At 36.5% G+C, this 21,539-nt stretch overlaps 1 protein-coding gene across 1 annotated transcript; it reads right to left on the bottom strand.

Annotated features, from left to right (window-relative positions):
- Positions 1-1,914: 1,914 nt before the first annotated feature.
- On the bottom strand, positions 1,915-2,838 carry LOC308503780 (olfactory receptor 2D3-like; the record flags this gene model as incomplete). The annotated part of the gene is made up of 1 exon (XM_081063440.1): positions 1,915-2,838. The coding sequence occupies one exon, from the start codon at positions 2,836-2,838 to the stop codon at positions 1,915-1,917; it is 924 nt and encodes a 307-aa protein (XP_080919566.1).
- Between the last annotated feature and the right edge of the window lie 18,701 nt (positions 2,839-21,539).

Genomic DNA, 21,539 nt, shown 5'->3' with positions numbered 1-21,539 from the left:
ATCAGCATTATCACACTGATGTAGTGCAGAACTGTACACTTGAAACCTATGTAATTTTACTAAGCATTGCCACTCCAATAATTTTAATTAAAAAAGGGGAAAAATGCATTCTGTATGCTTTCTAAAAGTCTGTAACTGTTGTTCCACTAATCTGCTGTAATAATCTTTGCAAAGGTCAGTAATGACTGAATTGACAAATTCAATAGCCTTTATTAACATAAAACTCTGAGACATTTGAGAAATCTTTCTTGGAAGTCTTCTCCTTTCTACACTTCTGACACACCTGTATTCAGCTTCTCCTGTTTTTCTGATTCTTGCTGCTCCACGCTTGATTGGCTACTCTTCATCCATCTTGAAATGCTGGTAACTCCAAGGTTGTGTCTTGGATTCTTTCCCATTGTCTTTCTTCAACATCACCTCTTTTCAAGGATTATGTTTCAGAATTATATTGGAATTTTTTTTACAAAACATATGTATTTCCTCAATTTTTGTCACTCTTATGATCTGCAGTAGGACCAGGAACTTTCATTTTAATAGAACTCCTTCAAGATTGCAATGCATGCACTTGGTTTTCTGGCTAAAACTTTTGGCACACATCCTTAGGTGTGTCAAATTTCAGTTGCATTTATTTGCAGTAAACTTCTAAATCTATTTCTCCACCTCATATCACTCTCCTAAATTCTAGCTTTATTCATTTATTCAAAATGATATTTCTTGAGCAACAGCAATGGCTGGGTACTTTACTACAAGTAATAATATAAAGGTCAACAAAGCAGTCACTGTCTTTACTGCCATGGAATCACAGTCAACTGAAGGAGTTGGATATTACAAAATAATTGCGCCGTTTGTTTATATAAAAGCCACTCCATTGCCTAAAAAGCAATATACAATTTTTAGTGTGCTTAAGAATCACATGGAACTTGTTACAAATGTAGATTCCTGAGGTCAACTGCCCTACTCCATCCTTTACTAAAAAATATTTTCAAAAAAGCGACTCGGGAATCATTTCAAGTCACGATATGCAAAACTGTGGTCTACATCATAAATGCTTTACCAAGGCATAACTTGTACCATCCCTCCTTTTCTTAACTTTATCCTCATTTTCCATCACTGTCCCATAAATTCCTAATCTTCACCATTTTCAGAATTACATGCTGGGCAAATTCTTTAAAAATGAACACAAAACATTTCTCAATCTAGACTCTTTGCTTTACTTTTAAGCCTGATATTTCACTATTTTCCCAGTGTTTTACATACTCTTAGAAAAATTTCTACCATTTGTTATTCCTTAAATGTGCTTTCTTTTAAATTTCAGATTGTTAAATTTATAATTTAATGCCAATGTTAAAAATGTAATGTCATGAAGACTTTACTTTTTATGTCTATATTTCCAGTTTCTCGAAATGTACCTGGGATATATAATAAGCATTCAAAATATGTTTGATGAGCGCATGCAAAAATTAAGGAAATTACTCCATTTGTCCAAAATGCATTACCATATTTGTGATAGTTTTATTTATTTACTTTGTTCTTTGTTTTTGATATATAGCTGCATATCTAGTTGTTTTAATTTCCTTATTAGCTTATATAGGCTCAGAGATTAGTGACTGTTTACTTACCTGCCTTTTACTTCCTTCTTTCTTTCCTTCCTTTCTCTCTCCCTCCCTTCCTTCCTCTCCTTCCTTCTTTTTTCCCCTTTCCTTCCGTTTCTATATTTCTTTCCTGTGTCTATCAAAGTGCCTTGGTTTGAATAGGTAATTTGCTGAATTTATCTGAAAAGAGATATTGGAAAATAGGAGAAGAAAGAAAAAAATGGAGGAATGGTATGAAAAGGGGAAACGTTTACAAGAAAATCACTTCTCTCCACGTTTCTAAAATTCTCATCATAATCATAGATTCTTACTTTCAAAAAGACTATTTTGCAGTCACTCTCCTGAGAGCCGCTTTGACATCCTTGTTCCTCAGACTATAAATGATGGGGTTCAGCATGGGCGTCACTGCTGAGTAGAACACTGATATCATTTTATCCCTTTCATTCATTATCTTGGAGTTTGGCCTCATGTAGGCAAATATTGCTGAGCCATAGAAGAGGACAACAACAATGAGATGGGAGCCACAGGTAGAGAAAGTCTTGAGCCTCCCCTCCCCAGATTGTATCTGAATCACAGTAGAGACAATATTCCAGTAGGAGACCAGGATCAGGGAGACAGGAGCTAAGAGGATGACCACACCCATTACAAAGATGGCCATTTCTGTGCTGTAGGTGTCTGCTGAAGCCAGCTTCAGGAGTGCAGGAGGCTCACAAAAAAAGTGGTTAATGATATTGTTCCCTCGATAGGGCAGATGCAACGTGAATGTGGTGTCTATAAGAGACACAAATGCTCCACTCGCCCAGGACCCTATGGCCAGCTGGACACATACCCAATGTGTCATGATAGTGGAATAGCGCAGGGGCTTACAGACAGCCACGTAGCGGTCATAGGACATCACTGCCAGCAGTGCACACTCTGTACAGCCAACCAGAAGTAAAACAACTATCTGTGTTGAACATCCAGCAAAGGAAATCGTTTTCTTCTTTACCAGGAAGTGAATTAGCGCCTGGGGGACTGTGGTAGTAGAAAAACAGAGATCAGCAAAGGACAAATTTCTAAGGAAAAAGTACATTGGTGTGTGGAGTCTGGAGTCTCTGTGAATGAGCACAATGATAAGCAGATTTCCCAGCACAGTCAGTAGGTAGATGATCAGAAAAAGGAAGAAGAGCAGGATTTGTGTCTGTGGATCATGTGAAAGGCCCAGGAAGACAAATACAGTCACATAGGTTTGGTTTTCTTTTCCCATGAATATTTATAACTGTTTATAGGTCAGCACCAAGAAAAGAAATATATATTGGTCAGTTATAAAAAAAAAATCTGAGTAACTTAGATATTTTATTAATCAGTATCCAAAACTGGGTTATTGATTTTCATCTCTTAACAGCTTCTCTATGTCAGAAGTTCTCTTTTTGCTCAGTAGTGCTGACAATTAAGAGACGTTTCTGATTTTCTCTCTTCTTGAATCTTTTAGTAGCACCAGATGGGCAGAAATCATCCTTAATATGTTCCATGACCAAATCTGGGCTGGACCATGTAGTCCTGAGAAAACTATAGTGCTGCTCACAGTGCATCCTTCCTTTTATATAGGTTTGAGAAGCAAACAGTTTAATGTTGATTTGAACCAGTTAGATTTTTTATGTTACAAACTGCCTGATAACATTTATGAAAGCTGATTTGTTTCATCATATTTATAAAATAATCCTAAAGAAACATTCTGAGCAAGGAATAGGAATTTAAAGGAAGATGTAGTAGTCTGTGACCCTGGTTCTTAAACGAATTCTCCTGTCATTCGTTTTCAATGTGAAGAGAGTGCTGAGAAACATCAATGAACATAGCTGCTTCATTGGTCGTTGCATTCAGTAGCATCCCTTAAATATGCCCTAATCTGTCTTTCACACTTTTATCTCTCTTTGTGCAGGCACTTGGGCAATAATAATAATACTAATTATCATGTATTGGATACTCTCCTGGTGCCAGTCATTATTAATAGTTTCTTTATATTACATTTTTATTTTAAATCCTCTCTGAGTCCATATGAGGTAGCTATTATTTTCCTCAGTATACAGATGATGAAACAAAGACTCAGAAAATTTCAAACTAAATCCTCTAAGCCTTCTTCACTCGTTCTCTGTCCTGCAATTCTTTTTCTTTCCTACTCAAAAACTGGATATAGAGGAGGTTAAACTTTCACCCAATTATATCTGCCTATCCTCCACGTGCATTTCTTGAAGACCAGCTCACAGACCTTCTCTATTTTAAAGGTTTTAGAGTTAATCCACTATGGCAGAGCTCTCTGCAGGCACAAAAATAACAGGCATATTTTAACAGATATTTTAAAACATTTTGGGGAGCCTTGCCCAAACAACAATAGAAAGAATTAAAGGAACAAATAATGAGAAAGTGATAAAGATTATTTGAAGATAATTTGATTGTAAATCTTTAAAAAAAACTTAAAAAGAGCCAGTTCAAGCCCGTAACTGGTAAGAAATATGAGCTGTTACAAGATGACATAATTGATCATTCTTGATATATATGTGTATATATATAGATATATATGTGTATATATATATGTATATGTATATATATGTATATGTGTGTATATATATATATATATCGTGAGTGCTAAAAAAATAAAAATGTATGCAAGGGGTCATTTTGGTCAACGTTGCTCAAGCAGTAGTTTGCCATAATTAGAAGTGTCTGGACGCTGATGGTAACCACTTTGAGCACCTCTTGTAATTGCAGAAGTCAAATGTGACTTGTATTCATCTTTTGTTATTGGCATGTATTGAATATTCCAATTTTAGTAGTTTTTTTCTTTCTTATTATGTGTATACATTTTTTGGCATCATATATATATATACATATATATATATATATATATATATATGTATACACCAAAAATAACCAAGTAGAAACGTTAGTGAAAAAAGTCATTTACAATAGTTACACTTAAAATATACACTTAAAAAGCATTCAAGACCTATTTGAAGAAGACTATGAAACATGATGACTGAGTATCTGAGTAAATGAATACACACACTGATTTTATGACTAGAACAACATAGTTTTATAAAGATATTAATTTTATCTGAATTAATCCATAAATTCACTGAAATTATAACCAAGTCCCCAAGGATTTTTGTAAGGAAATTTAGTAAGATTATTTTAAATTTTATCTGGATGAGTAATTTTATGATAGAAAGTAAGATATGGCAAAGAAAAATGACGGAATAGGGGAAATATATCCTATCAGATATAAAATATATAGTAAATTTTCCCTGCCTTATTGACACAGTGTATACTGAGCAGGCATAAAACAGTTGGCTAATAAATATATTACAGAGCTGAAACAGATCCTAGTATGAAAATTTAATATATGACTGTGGTGGCATCTTAAGTATATTACTTTACAAAAAGTATGACACAATTGCTTGTTTACTTAGACCATATGTATACCTGTATATATTCATACATACATTCATTTAGGTTTATATTTAAGCATATTTATATGTACATTTAAGTATAAGCAATAATTGATCCCAAATGAATGATCTAATTTTAAAAAACATTTAAGTTTTCTATGAAATTAGGTAGTCTATCATCTATCTATCTATCTATCTATCTATCTATCTATCTATCTATCTAATCTATCTATCAATCTGCCTATCATCTCTATCAACCTGTATTCGATATTTGGATGATAAAAGCTTTCTTAAACATGCATATGAAAAATCATAAAGGAAAATGCTAACAAACTTGGCAGTTAAGAAATCAGACTTCTATGTAGTGTATAGCACTATAAACAAAATTTAAAAAGTGAGATAAATCTGAGAAAATATTTGCAAAAAATTTAGCAGAAAACGTTTTATTCCTAATATAGAAAACCTCTTAAAAATCAATAACAAAATACATAATCCATTCCAAAACAAAATGGGTAAAGGATTTAAAAATCCAATTCACAGACAAAAGTAAAACTGAGCAATAAACATGAAGCAAAAATATGCACATTAAAACAACAAATGGGATATCATATTTGCCTTTTAGATATAATTTAAAAGGATATTGTATCCAAGTTTGTGACTTAGCAAGATGACTGCAATAGGTTATTAAGTAAAAAGCAAGCCATCAGACTCTATGAGTGATATATCATTTTAATTTTTTAAATCGAGTGTGAATGGTATATTTGTGTATACATGTGTATTGGTGGTGTTTCCTCAGGCATTTTTCCTGCAGTGAGAGTCCACTGATCATGGACTGCCCTCATTTGTAAGGAGACAGAATATAGCTCACTGATTGCAAGTTGAGACTCTGCAGCTCAACTGAAGGGCTTGAATCCTGCCTTCTGTAGTTGATGTTCGACTAACAGCAAATTAGTTAGATTTTCTGTGCCTAATTTTCCTCATCTATAAAATATAAATAATACATATCTTATACTGTTTTTATAGAGATTAAATAAAATGTAAACCATTTAAAGAATTTAGGACAGTAACTAGGCTAGCTTATAATATTATATAATATCCCATTATAATAATGGGATCGTGATCTAGAAGTAACTGCAAGATTAGGAAAACAGTTGTTAAGGACAATGCATTCTAACACCCGGCTGCTATGTTTGATTGAAGAAGATGCTTATTCTCACTGTTTTTACCCTTTGCATTCTTTTGTTCTTTATTCATCCTTTGGGACTGAAACAGTGTTGCTAGCAAAATTCAGTGTCAACAGCAAATGTAATAGGAGCACGTTGTCTTTTAAATATTTGTCTCTCTGTACTAACTAAATTGCTTCTTCAAGGTAGTAAAACGTATAACACTTAATTCTGTTATCTATATGTCATATACACAGTAGGGGTTTTTAAAGTGAGTTGAATAAATAGACTCATGCTGCCACTTCACAGCAACACATTAGCCACCAATGCATTCACTTTCTCAATAGAAACGTAGGTAAGAAGAGACTATGTTCTATTGAACGTATTGAGATATTGAACTTTGACCTGGGGTTGGGAAGATCTTGGCTTAGAAAATCTCAGGATTGATCACCAGGTTAAAGAGGATGAATGTACTGTCAGCTGCATCCAAATGGAGGGTGAATTCAGTGTGACAGGGAGAACAAAATACCCATCTCTGTATATGGCTGCACACGCAGTGTAACGTACTCACACAGCTTTGTGTGGCCAACCAGGGAGGTCTGACCTCATGAAGATCCTGCTTGTGTGACCTGGGGCAGAAGGTTCCAGGTTCATCATGATCCTGCCTACTCCCAGTGTTTAAACACAAGTGGCTACCAGGAATAAAGAAGGATTCCCTGTAAGGAGAGCATTGAGAGAGCAAGGGGGCAGAGGACAATCTGGCACATTAGCTTTTAGAACAAAAGGAGAGGCAGTATGTGTCCATAGCCCTTGCAGTCACTCTAGTATTCTGATTAATCCTCCCCAGAGGACTTGCAGAACAGAATTCATGACGATTACTCGGGAGAAGCAGCAAAAAAGCAGAGTGCACATTCTCTTTAGAAGTCAAATGGAAAAGAGAGACCGGCAGGAGAGTGAAAGTCAAAACCCACCCCAATGAACAGAATCAAGATTTCTGACTCCCTAAAAGAATTAATTCCCCTTAGTTATCCTACCCACTCTCACCTGGAAGACTGGCATGCGACAAACACAGGACAGTGGGGTGAGTGATGAAGAGGTAAGTTAGTGGATGACGGAAGGTGTGGTTTCTGCATCTGCTAATTCATATTCTAATAGGCACTCTCCACTCCAGTTTATCAAAGATTTTGAACATTAGGACATCATCTGGGCTGAGTCTTATTCGATCCCAAGCCAAGGAGCACCGTTTTATTAAAATCCCAAATTCACCAAGGAACAAATTTGAAGGATCTTCCTGGAAGAAAGTCTTTAAACCTCAGGTCCTAAGAGCCACTATAAATAGGGCAATTCTCTGGAGCAATCAGTGCTGTAAACTTTTTTAAACCTTTCTACAATGAGAGATACCCTGGGGCATTTTTTATTATAATCACAGATTAAATACCTGAATCTTATTTGATGTCACTACTGTTTCTCAAACCAGTCTAAGGACCTCTGGAGTCTCTGAGTTCTCTGTCTGAATTTTTTAAATAGCATTTTTTGAAGAATGATGGCAACACAGAGGCAGCTGACATCAGTATACTCTGCATTGTCTGGATGATAGCCCCCAAACTAAGAACTGCCAGGGGATTTCAGAACACTTGTCTGTAGTTGTACTCAAAATGCTTCAATTGCTAATGGGGAAAAACAAACAAAACAAGAGGTACATGATGCAGTTAAAGATACCATGACATTTTTCATCTCGTACATCCTATCTTAGTATCTCTTCTGCTTTCCACTGCTAAAACCCTAGGTAAGGCCGTTATCTCTCCTCCGGGTTACGGCAATAGTGCTCAATCTTCCTGATTGTTTTTCTTGCTTCCATGCTTGTGCACCTACCATTCATTCTGTATACAACACTCAAAGTGACCTTTTAAAAGTATAACGTCAAGATGGTTTTTTATTGAACGTAAAATAAAATAGTCACCTTTTCACGACTTCCAAGGCTATAACGCATTGAATTGTGTCATCCAAAAACATATGTCTACTTGAAACCTCAGAGTGTGACCTTATTTGTATATCTATATATCAAAATGTAATTAAGTGAAGTCTCAAGATGAGATCATCCTGGATGAAGGTAGACTCTAAACCCAATGACAGATGTCCTTTAAAGAAAAGGGGAAGACACAGAGACAGAGGAAAGAAGGCACTGTGAAGAAAGAGGCAGAAATTGGAGTTATGCTGCCACAAGCCAAGGAACACCCAGAGCACAAAAGCTGGAAGATGCAAGGAAGGCTCCTCTCCCAGAGCCTTCTGAGAGAGCATAGTCTCCAGATACTTTGATTTCAGACTTTTGGCCTCCAGAAATGTGAATTTCTAGTGTTTTGAGCCACAAGGTTTGTGATGAGTTGTTATGGCAGCCTTAGGAAAATAATGCAGAGGTCCTACCAATCTGGCTTCTGCCTGTTTCTATGATTTCATTCATTGCCACTCTCCCTGTCACTGATCAGCCCCCAATCACTGATCTTTCTCTGTCCTGGTCTCAAAAAACTCATTCCCATCCAAGCCATTTAGGCTCTATTCTCTCTGCCTGAAACCTCTTCCCTTAAATCTCTGCTTATCTGATTCTTTATTCTTAATCTTCTGGTCACAGCACAAATATTAATTTCTCTAAGATGTAAGATGTCTTTTAACTGAAATGCCACCTTCTCAGAAAGTCCTTTCATGACACTAGCTAAAAAGTGCAACCCACTCTTCCTTGTTTTTATTTTCTCATAGCATTTATTACCATCAGACATATTCTGTGTTTTGCTTATTTGTGTATTTATTTTTATCACCCTCTTCTATGGGGTAGAAAAATTTTTCTAATATTTAGTTTTAAATTAAATTTATTGGGTGACAATAGTTAGTAAAATTACATAAGTTTCAAGTGTACAATTCTATAATATATTATCTATATATCAAATTGTGTGCTTACCACCTAGAGTCAGTTCTCCTTCCATCACCATATATTTAACTCCCTTTACCCTCTTTTATCATCTCTCCTTCCCACTTACCCTCTGGTAACCACTGTTGTCTATGTCTATGAGTTTTTGTTTCTTTGTTTGTTTGTCTTGTTCCTTTGTTATATTCAGTTTTATACCCCTATGTGAGTGAAGTCATATGGTTCTTGACTTTTTCTGTCTGACTTATTCAATTAGCATAATAATCTCAAGATGCATTTATGTTGTTGCAGATGGCACTATTTCATCTTTTCTTATGGCCAAGTAGTATTCCATTGTGTATATATGCCACATCTTTATCCAGTCATCTCTTGAAGGACACTTTGGTTGTTTCCATGTCTTGGCCACTGTAAATAATGCTGCAATGAACATATATCTTTACAGATAAATGTCTTCAGATTTTTTGACTAGATACCCAGGAAAGGGACAACTGGGTCATACGGTAATTCTCTTCTTAATTTTTTGAGGAACCTCCATAATGTTTTCCATAATGGCTGTACCAACTTATGTTCCCACCAACAGTGTTTGACGGTTCCTTTTTCTCCACAGCCTCTCCAACACTTGTTATTATTTGTCTTGTTGATGATAGCCATTAAAAACCTAGAAATAAACACATATAAATATGGGCAGATAATTTTCGACAAAGGAGCCAAAAACATACAATGGAGAAAAGCAAACCTCTTCAATAAATGGTGCTGGGCAAATTGGAAAGCCACATGCAAAAGAGTGAAACCATACTGCTATCTGTCACCATATACCAAAATTAACTCAAAACGGATCAAAGACTTAAGCATATGAGGTCAGACAATAGGGTTCACAAACTCATCCGAGAAAAAGTGCTACATAACTCATTGCTGAATATCACTACTGTCACCTTTAATGTACTTCCTTTGGGAAGCTATGCACCAATGTTATTGCCTAGTCCACCCTTCAAAGCAATTTTAGAACTCTTTCTGGAACGGCTATCAGAGCTGTAGTCATATTACCTTTGATGTTCTGAATATCATCAAAATGTTTACCTTTCAATTTTTCCTTTATTTTAGGGTAAAGAAAGAAGTTATTGGGTGCCAGATCAGGTGAGTGGATCACTGTTCCAATACAGTTATTTGTTTACTGGCTAAAAACTCCCTCACAGACAGTGCCATGTGAGCTGCTGCATTGTCATGATGCAAGAGCCATGAAGCATTGGCGAAAAGTTCAGGTTGTTTTCATCTAACTTTTTCATGCAGCCTTTTCAGCACTTCCAAACAGTAAACTTGGTTAATTGTCCAGTTGGTTCAAATTCATAATGAATAATCCATCCGATATTAAAAAAGGTTGGCAACATCGTGACAACAAGTTTGTAAACTTAACTGTCCAACTCTGTAAGACCTGAAACAATAAACTGCATAGAAGAAAACGCAGGTACTAAACTTATGAACATTGGGTTCAAAGGGGGTTTTATGAATTTGTCCTCAAAGGCAAGGGAAGTAAAAGCTGAAATAAATGAATGGGACTATATCAAACTAAAAAGTTTCTGCACAGCAAATGAAATCATCAACGAAACAAAAAGGCAACCAACCAAATGGGAGAAGATATTTGCAAACAATGCCTCTGATAAGGGGATAATGTCGAAAATGTACAACAACAAAACAACAACAACAAACAAAACAAACAATCCAATTAAAAAATGGGCAGAAGACCTGAACAGACAATTCTCCCAAGAATACATATAAATGGCCAACAGATATATGAAAAAAATGTTCAAATTCACTAGCTATTAGGGAGATGCAAATTAAAACCACAATGAGATGTCACCTCACACCTGTTAGAATGGGGACAGGAATTTTGAACTTCATTCATTGCTATATATTCAGCACCTAGAAGAGTTTCTTAAATATTTAGTTAATAAATGAATTAGATATTTATTGAATAAATGAACTTAAACTGTGCTATTGAAATCAATGTCATTTGGGTTGACTAATGCATAGTAACAGTCATACAACCTGTGACATAAATGAAAGAAAACTTACTTCCTTTAAAAACTGAAAAACTGTTTCCTTTACAAAACATGGGTAGTTCCCAGAATGTGGTGACTCTAGTAGCTTGTTAGCTTCTCACTTACTATTATTCATCTAACATCTGCTGCACAGTCATTAATTGCCTGGTATCTAGCGAGAAGCTGGTGTTTTCGTTTAGAAATATATATCAGTATCTGTGTTTTCTTACCCTGTTGGCTCTACCATTTTCCTACTGAGGTCAGTTATAATGTTTTTATATAAATCAAAGATCATTCCAATTATGTGACATGACTTCCCTTTTACTTAATGGCATGCAAAGAGGAAGTGGTAAGGTGAACTTTTGAATGGTCATAAGACAGCAGCATATCTGAAAGTAGCAGCTGTTTCTTTAAAAAATAGCTTCTCAAATAATTTTTAGTGCAGGACCAGTTTTTTTTCCTTATATGGATTCACGCTAGCCCACAGTTTGAAAACAATACACATAGTGAATCTAGTATTGCACACATTTATTTCTGCCATGAAGAATCCTTCTGTACGTAATACATTCAATTCAGCAATGACATCATCACATGGAATTAAGCGTTGGATTCCCAGAACAGGCCATGGACACTGAAGCTGGAGCAGCCAGAAGTCAGGGGGGTAAGCTTGACTTTCATCAGGGCCTTCTCATTTTCTCTGGCTCATGCCATCCTTCACCCATAATCACTTTGTATGTAGATGATGCCTTAAGGAAAGATCATGAAGTGAGGGTTGAATTCCAAGTTGAAATCACTCCCGGTTAAAGATAAAGTGCTCCCATACTCTTCTCATTTTGTGAAAGAAAGGTTTAGATACGGCTAGCAGCATTATCTTAATATGACAAAATCCCTACAAATGGCTCAATGGCAGGTGTGTGTGATGAGTCAGGGGATATATGTAAGTCTGGCAAATACAGCACAAAGTAATGGAATATATTTATGTCATGGGACTTCTGCCAGGAGAGGTGGAGATCCATGGGAGGAAATGGGCAGGATAATGATGGTCCCCAGCTGCTTCATGGCTCACAGGCCCTGAAGCCAGAGAATGAGAATTGGTAATGTTTATACATACCAATAAAGTGTTGTATCAATTCACTTAATACCTGGAGTTAGACCTTTAGTTGAAGATAAGGGAGAAGAGAGCAGTGGATTTCCTTCTAAGGGAGGAGAAGTACATATACTGAACATAGGTGAAAAGCTACAGTTAGGTTTCCAGTGTTGCTTCTGCTGTAACAGGGTTATAGCAGTAATTAGAAAAAACTAAAGGGGCAATTTCATCTTACAGAACAAACTCCATCTTCTGGGATTGCTTATCATATCAGCATTCTCTTTCACTTAACCCAAAGAGAACTTAATGGGTACTGGCAAAATCAAACCTGAAGAAGAGGGGAGAGCATGTCTGAGGCGGGAACACCTGTGGTATATTAGTGTCACAGGGGTGTCTGACCTGACAGTTCTGGTGTAGCCAGGTTGCTTCTCAATTCTAGTTCCTTCAAGCCAGCAATTGTCTTTGGAGGGTAACAGTGTATGATATGTGAAAGGTGTTTGCCGCAATATGAGATCCCACACATTATTGTTTATGCCACTAGCTCCCCCATGTGCAATTAAATTGATTATAGCAGTATTTTGGGACTCTACAGAAAACAAAAAACACGGTTTCATACCAGACCTTCAAGGTGTCATTGATTTTTTTATCAAGGGAACTGTAAAATCTAACATATTGACAAGTCCAAGATCTATGGATGGCTGTAGGTGATGTTGCCATGGGATCAGTCTGACAAGCAGCTGTGGAGTTTAGAGTTTAGAACTGAAAGGTAATAGCTCTGTTGATAATTGATTAGTGAATTAATAATGCAATTGTAAATGAGGATTCTGTTCAATATTTTAACATATTTATATAACATAAATATAATGTTTTATATGTTAATATAATTTATATGTTATATAAATCATATTTGTATAACATAATTTATAATACAATATCAAAAGAAATATAATTTATAATACAATATCAAAAGAACTGTTTTGAGGCAAGCAAGCTGCAACCACTTTTTCTTTATATTTCCAAGTGATCCTTTATCATTCTTCCAAGTAGGAAGGAAATTTTAAGAGATTATTTTATTTTTTTAGATATGTTTTATTTTTATCTTTATTAAATTTATTGGGGTGAATTGGTTAGTAAAATTATATAGGTTTCCAGTGTACATTTCTATAGCACATAGATGATGTATTAAAGAGATTATCTTCCTCATCCTTTCCTAAATTCTTCCCTGGGTCAGAGAATCAAGGCTCAATGGCAAAAGTAAGGCATGATGAGACCTCATCATCATAGAGCCTAGACAATTGACATGAGGCCAGACTTAGGCAGCGCCACACACTATGGAGGTCGGGAGATTGAATGCAGCTGCAATAGCTGTCTGCATAGTTCAATGTCTTCTCTGGCATAACATTGTTCGAGTTCATTTATGCTTCCGTTTGTATAAGAATATCCAGTTGGATAGATATATCAGCAGGAAATCAATCACTGGTCCATTGCTCTGAAGCCAGACAGGAGACACTAATACAAAGTCTTTACATTGCTGTACATCAAGAATAAGCCAGGAATAACATGGCTGGATCTGAGCTAATAGGGAAGGAGATTAGAAAGAGTTAGGGAAGGTAACAGGGTCATGGGCAAACAGCTGGGACTTAGGGCTGGAGTCTGATATCGCTGGGAAGGATTGAAGTACTAGTCCTAGAACTGCCCTTTGGAGTAGAGATGTCAGAACAGAAAGTCAGACCTCCTGGGAGGGCCATCTTGGGATAGAGGGAAGTCAAAGACTGCAAACATGTAATGGCTTGTTTTCACACATAAGACACTACATCTAACTGGTGGTATAGGAAAATGTCATCAGATCAGCTGTGGCTGAACCACTGGCTCATAAACTGCCAAGTGTAACTTGATTTCAAGACCACTGGGTGACAGTAAATTTTCTATTCATGAATTTCCATCCAGATTGGATATGAAACTGGGTTCACCCTGAAGATAGAGGAAGATCCATGGGCTGTGAGGCACAAGGAAGAACTGGCAAAATTAAATAAGAAATAGCTTTCTTTTAGATACAGTGTAGAGAAAATACAAGAGGATCAATTTTAAAAAGTCTGCAACATCAATAGCCAAATAATCATTTGCGTAAGTCAGTTCTTTTGAAATTGATTTATAACACATTAGTGAATAATAAATATATCTAATGAGTAGCCATCAGTATTTATTAAAACTGAAATAGAAAAGAAAATAGCATCTCTTGTAATCATATAATTTTAATTTTCGGAAAACATTCATTTCCATTTTATTTGTTTGTATTATAAGTGTAAACTGTATTACAATGTAAACTGTATTCCTTAGAGATGGCCATTTTCAAATCTTTAAAAAGAATGCTGTTATAAGTTAAAAGTACTTAAGAACGAAAATAGAATAGTCAATTACTGCCCCAGTTTTCCATTAATTTTGATAAGAGAGTGGGCCAAGGATGAAACCTAAGAAACATTAATGTCTAAGAAGAAAAATTGCCGGTGAGTGAGGGAAGGAAGGACAAGAACAAAGGAACAGATACGTTTTTCCATAGAACCAAGAGAATGTGGTCTCATGGAAGCCAAGGAAGAGAAAATTTCAAAGAGACGTCCACTGGCAGATGTAGCACAGAGGTTCAGTAAATATGAATAGAATAAAAGTGCATGGATTTTAGAGGTAAAGATATCATTGGCAAGTCTGGGTATGGAGGTTTCAGTGGAAGGTGAGAGAAGAGGTCAGACTGCTGTGATTTGAAAAGAGGAGGTGGGGAAGCTGAGATAGTGGGTATAAATTACACTTTGATAGTTTTAAATAAAAAGGTAGAAAGATTGGAAAGTAGTAAGAGGGGAGGGTTTCGGAAAGCAAGGTAGCCTTTTATGTTTTTATTATTTTCAGGATAGGAGGTGAGTTTAACACATTTATAAAATGAGGAGAAGGATCCAGGAGAGAGAGGTTGAAGTTAAAGGAGATAAAGATTGAACAAGGTCCAGGAGAAGTAAGGACAAATGTGTTCAAGAAGAGTAATTGAGAAGTTTTCCTTGGCTAGAGTTATGGGAACTTTATCTTCTTAGACTGGAAGCAAGGAGGTAAGGAAGGATATGAACATTTATTAATTAATATAAGGAGGAAGGAGATCAGGGGAAGCTATTATAGTAAGCCAGAACTGGTGGATGTGCAAGTGATTACATCTGACCTCAATATTCTCAGGTAAGAAAGAAACATGATTATCTGCTAAGGGTGTGGAAGCTAGGCTTGAGAAGAGAGTGAAGTTTTGAATGCTTGGTGGGGAGAATAGGTGATATTGCTAAGTAAGTAAAATAAAAGGATTTCTTGATGGAATTGAGGGATTTGCTATGGTTGAAGGGCAGGAAATCACTATTTGTTTCTTCAGGGTGGGGGAGGGAGTTATGTCCAGATATCCTCTCTTTCATCAGGTATAGAATCAGAAAAGATGGGTTACTGATATAGAATTGGAGATTTGTAAAAGAGATGGTGTGAGAGAATGGGGTGCAAGGCAACTGAGAGAATTAGTGAGAGAGCCTTCAAAACCCAACCACGGAGTTCAGGCTGGGTAAGGATAAAGAATGGTCTAGAGAGGACTGGATAAAAGGAAATAATAGAAGGATCAAGGAACATATAGTTTTGTTTTTATTTTTATTTTTTGAGGTTGAAAAATGGTATTTGAGAGCGAATGTATGTGAGAATTGGAAGAGCAGTAGATTATAATTAAAGAGTTAAACATGTGCTTCAAATTCAGAGGTAGAATAGCAATGGGGACAAAATGAATAGTGAATCCACTGGAATGGGTGGCTTACATTGTATACATATGTTATTTGAACTTAAAAAATATGGAACTAAGATGGGTCATTTCCATGGATACTGAAATCATCTAAGGCAATGACAGAACAAGGCAGTTAAAAGACTATGATCTAAATGCCAAAGCCTTGAAAGGGTGTGAAGGAATGACCAGGGTGGTGGGAGATAAAAATGACAAGGAATGAAATATCCTCAAGGAGTAGAAAATGTTATATGAGAATAGAGATGTGGTGGTTTAGAAAGTGCTCCTGGGGGACAAGGAGAATGCCAAGCCCACCTCTCAACCCACAGGTACCATATTTCCCCCAAAATAAGACTGGGTCTTATGTTAATTTTTGTTCCAAAAGATGCATTAGGGCTTATTTTCAGGGGATATCTTATTTTTTCATGTACAACAATCTACATTTATTCATTTATTCATGCACAAAAATTTACATTTATTCAAATACAGTCATGTTATCTTCTGGAACATCGTCATAAGTCTCCAAACCCTGAATTCCGGCTTGAATTTCTTGTGACTCCATTTCCTATAGAAGCATTGGCCCCAATCTCTCATGTTCAGCAATAGAGCTCTCCTTAAATGAGCACTTCTTGTCCATGTAGCCTGCTCGTAGTGCATTGGAAACACAGCTGTCAGTGAACCCATGAATTCTTCACCCAAGTCACGATCTCTTGCAGGCTAGGTTTCACAAAGTTTCCATGCTGATTTCTCTCCATTCTATTTTCAATGTAGTCATTGATTTCCATGTGCAAATGGTCCTTGAATGGCTTGTTTGTTGTAATATCAAGAGTCTGGAGGTAGGTAGTCATTTCTGCAGAATTATTATTTGATCTATTTTTCTCTCTGCAAAGAAGTTCTTCATGTCTTTAGCATGGTGAGTGCTGGCTGAATCCCAAACTAGCAGACCTCTTTGGCAACCATGCAAAACAAATGCCAGCATTAAATCGACCCACTTTCTTACAACTGCTTGTGTGTTCCAGGCTTTTTCGGTTTCAAGAACATAAATACCTGAAACACGTTCAACCTTATCTTTCTTGCCCTTAGTGATGATTAGAGGTGGGGCTTTCTTTCCATCCAGATGATTTGCCAAAATACAGGTAACAGGTTCACTTTCATAACCAGTGGAGGGAATGTAGATTGACAAGGCACCCCTTTGATCAATTGTCATTTGAGATCCTTGGTCCATAAACACTGCAGTTTCATCCATAGCAATCATGTTGGAGAGTTGGTATTGAGAATCGTGCAAGTGCACGTTTAGTAGCTTCAGTATCTTCCAGATTGAGCAGTATTGTCGATTTTCTTAGAGTTCATATTGCTGAAGGAAGCCATCCAGCAAGTTTTATGATGCTTTGAATTTTTCTTGGGATATTTCTAACTGGTGCCATCGCAAGGGCAAATGCTTGAATATCAGCCCTGCGCACAACCAAAGCCCTTACTCTCCTGTCAGCAATCCATTCACAGATGATGTCTTCCAGCTCAGGAAATAATGGCTGGAGACCTGATCCACACTTGCGCTTCTTAGCGTTTCCCTCGTCCACCTGTTGACTGAAGTTATGGTACTTTGCTTGACTTTTTTGGACCATTCGGACATCCAACTTCTTTTCTGTACAGAAAACCATAATATTCTTGCCCTGAGAGTCCTCCACGATTCTTTTCTTGTATTCGACGGAATACCTCTTTCTTTTTGCACTCATCTTGTCTGGGGATCAAAATATCATTCCCTTTAAATCTACCATTGAATCAAGTGTTAATTGAAGACTTACAAGACAGGAGTGGCAACAAAAATGATGACAGTTAAGAATAATGGTCCACACAAAAGCGACGAAAAATTGCAGGCATCAAACCTCAGAAAACGTTTCTTTATTTCACACGAGTGCATTAAGTATGTCCGTTACAACACATGACATATTGAACTATGAAGATTCATATTAGACACAACCACCTCTGTTCATTATCAAGTGAGCACATTATTTATGTGTTGTGTCTATACCGATTGGTCATTCAGCAATAAGTCTCGAGTTCATCTGTTTACATAGGCGTTTACATCTTCTTCAAAGGTGCCCACTTGGGTATTTATGAATACTTAATTATAATTGATATTATCATTTATTTTAAGTATTAATGTCAATTATATTACTTATTTATATTTAACTATATATTATTATTATTTTATAATTCAATACGACCGTTGTGTGTTGCAACGGATGTACTAAATGCGTCCATCTGGCTGACAATCTTAACTGGGGCTTATTTTTGGGGTAGGGCTTATACTACGAGCATCCTGAAAAAAATCATGCTAGGTTTTATTTTCCAGTTAGGTCTTATTTTGGGGGAAATATGGTAAGTAGGTGTTGAAGAGTGGCCAGAACTCACCAAAGAGGGCAAAAGGAGTACAGGTTTCTTAGGGAACAGTCAAGATTTTGTTTAGTTAAGGAAGTGGAAGGACTATACTGTAGATTAAGCATATAGGAATGTTTGTGTAAGAAGGACCAAGGATTTCAGAGAACATAAAGTAAGCGTAAGAGAGTGAGGGTGGGTGTACAGTGGGAAGTTGGGTCAGAAGAGAGGAAACAGATGTGAAAAGAAGAGTACTGAAAAGATAGCCATTTACAATCTAAAGGGTGACCAAGGATTAGGAGTGTGAAGCCTGGTGAGTTAGGTGACATTGAGTTCATGACTTTCTATTAATTTGAGCTCCCAAATTATGCCTTATCTCTTCCATGATCCTGTCAATTTCCTTGGATATTACCCACTCCTGGATTACTACAGTGTCCTCCTAATTGATCCTTCTGGATTCAGTCTTATTTCCTGCAATCCATTTTCCACAATGTGGTGTTATGGGAAAAAAATTTAAGAACAGACATAGAAATATTAATATTACAACTCTTATGCCATTCTTCTTTAACATAGTTTAAACTACTCTCAAGACCAGCTCCAATCTTCTTGTCATACTATAACAACATAGATCACGATCGGCTAGGCTGACCTTTTCTCCCTTGTTTCTTTTCTTTTTTTTCTTTTTTAAATTTCTATATATCACATTGTGTGCTCACCATTCAGAGTCAATTCTCCTTCCATCACCATATATTTGACCCCCTTTACCCTCTTCTACTACCTCCCTCCCCTCTTACTCTCTGGTAAATGCTTTGTTTTTCCTCCTTTGTTCCAGTTTTAATATTTTTAAAATAATTTTCTCATTCAATATTTATTGAACTCCTACTATGTGCTAGATTTCAAGTGCTAAATTACACAGCAGTGAAAAAATAGACAACTATCACTTATAACATGGATCTTACATTTTGGTGAGTGGAGAAAGAGAAAACAAGAAATAAAATATTAAAAATGTTATATATTACGTGGTTTAAAGTGGTTTGCAGCCAAAAAAATAAAAATTAAAAAGAAAGAGAAGGGGAATAGAGAATATGGGGAGGAGTTGTATATTTAAATAGGGTGGTTAGCTCAGACCTTAATGAGAAGGTGACAATGAGCAAAACTTGAAGAACATTCTATGTAGAAAAAATAACCACTTAAAGGTTCTGTGGTGGTACGGAAGAGAGCAGCAAGGAGACCAATGGAACTGGGAACAGAGTGGGTGAACTAGGATGTGTTAGGAGATGAGGTCAGAGAAGGAAGTGGAGTAAACATATTGACCCATTGTAAAGATTTTAGCTTTTACTCTGAGTAAAAGAGGGAGCTATAAGAGGACATTAAGCGGAGAATCAAAATAATGGTTTTTCATTTAAGGGGATTCCTCTGGTTACTCTGTTAAAGACTTAAGAAGGACAAGAAAAGAAGCAAGAAGACCAGATTATATTGTGTTGATCCAAGAGGGAGCCAATGGCTTGGATCAGAGGGGTGACAGTGGAAGAACTGTAAAGTGATATGATCCTGGATATATTTTGAAAAAGGACGTGTGTGTTTATAAATGTTAGTATATAAATGTTGGTATTGTCATGTTGGCTCTCTTCAGTTAAGCCAGGTAATTAGAACTCTATGCTGATTTCAGTCAATTAAAATTTTTCTGTGCGCTATGGAAGGCAGTGTGGAGGTTCCTCAAAAAATTACAAATAGAGTTACCATATGACCCAGCAATCCCTCTCCTGGGTATCTACCCAAAGAATTTGAAATTATTTATACATAAAACCATGTGTGCTCCAATGTTCATTGCAGCTTTGTTTACAGTGGCCAAGACATGGAAACAACCAAAATGTCCTTCGATAGATGAATGGATAAAGAAGTTGTGGTATATATACACAATGGAATACTATTCGGCATTAAGGAAAGATGATATAGGAACATTTGTGACAACATGGATGGATCTTGAGAGTATAATGCTAAGCGAAATAAGTCAGACAGAAAAAGCAGAGAACCCTATGATTTCACTGATATGTGGTATATAAACCAAAAACAAGACAAACAAATGAGAAACAAAAACTCATAGACACAGACAATAGTTTAGTGGTTATCAGAGGGTAAGGGGGGTGGGGGAAGGGAGATGAGGGTAAGGGGGATTAAATATATGGTGATGGAAGGAGAACTGACTCTGGGTGGTGAACACACAATGTGATATAGATGATGTAATACAGAATTGTACACCTGAAATTATGTAATTTCATTAACAATTGTCACCCCAATAAATAAATTTAAAAAAATTTTTTTCTCTGATACTGAGATTCATTTATGAATTCAACAAATAATTACTTCCTATTATGTGCCAGGTACTGTGCTAGGCATAGTGGACCCAATGTTAGAAAATACATAGTTTCTGCACTCTATATTGCAGTGGGTAAGATATTGAGAACCATACAGATAGCTTATATGAGTATCTGAATTCAGAAGGTCTTAGACAATCCAGAGTTTGCTAAGGAGGTGGATTTCTGAAGACTTCACAATGGCACCCCACTAGATACAGAGGGTGCCAATGTACTTCAAGTTGAGGAAAGGAACTCAGGAAGGAGATAATTGTTACCTTCCCTAGATGGCCCTAAAGAAATCCCTATCTTCTATAACCTGTGGCTAAGATTTCTGAAAACCAAACCCAGAGTATCACTCTGCAATTGGCTGAATTATACTTCAAATTAAATTCCAAAGTTCCCAAGGTGTGTTTTCTTAAAGTGAAGGCATTAATTGAGAAAGAATGGGATCCTGAAAGTTATATTGGGGACATACAGATAGATCCCAATGACTCTGGGGCCATGGAACCTTAAGTACTGATAAGTTTCTTTACCAATAGAAACATTACCAATAGCTCTTTTACCTCTGCCTGAGAGGTTAACTTTCCTTTTCCATAAGAACCTGTAATGGCCTCCCCTGAGGTAATTGCCTTTTAAAGCACTGCTGATTATCCTTAGATGCTACCATCACCATCTCTCTTGCCTTCTAAACCTGTAAGTACGCCCATGTTCCAGCATACTCCAAAAGGTGGGGTACAAAGTGTGACCCCTGAGATGTGTTACATATCATTCAAACAACAACCTGTTTTTTTCCAATGTATACAAA

Source organism: Rhinolophus hipposideros, assembly GCF_964194185.1.
Source record: "Rhinolophus hipposideros genome assembly, chromosome: 10".
Classification (NCBI taxonomy): Eukaryota; Metazoa; Chordata; class Mammalia; order Chiroptera; family Rhinolophidae; genus Rhinolophus; species Rhinolophus hipposideros.
This window is presented reverse-complemented; position numbering and strand designations above follow the sequence as displayed.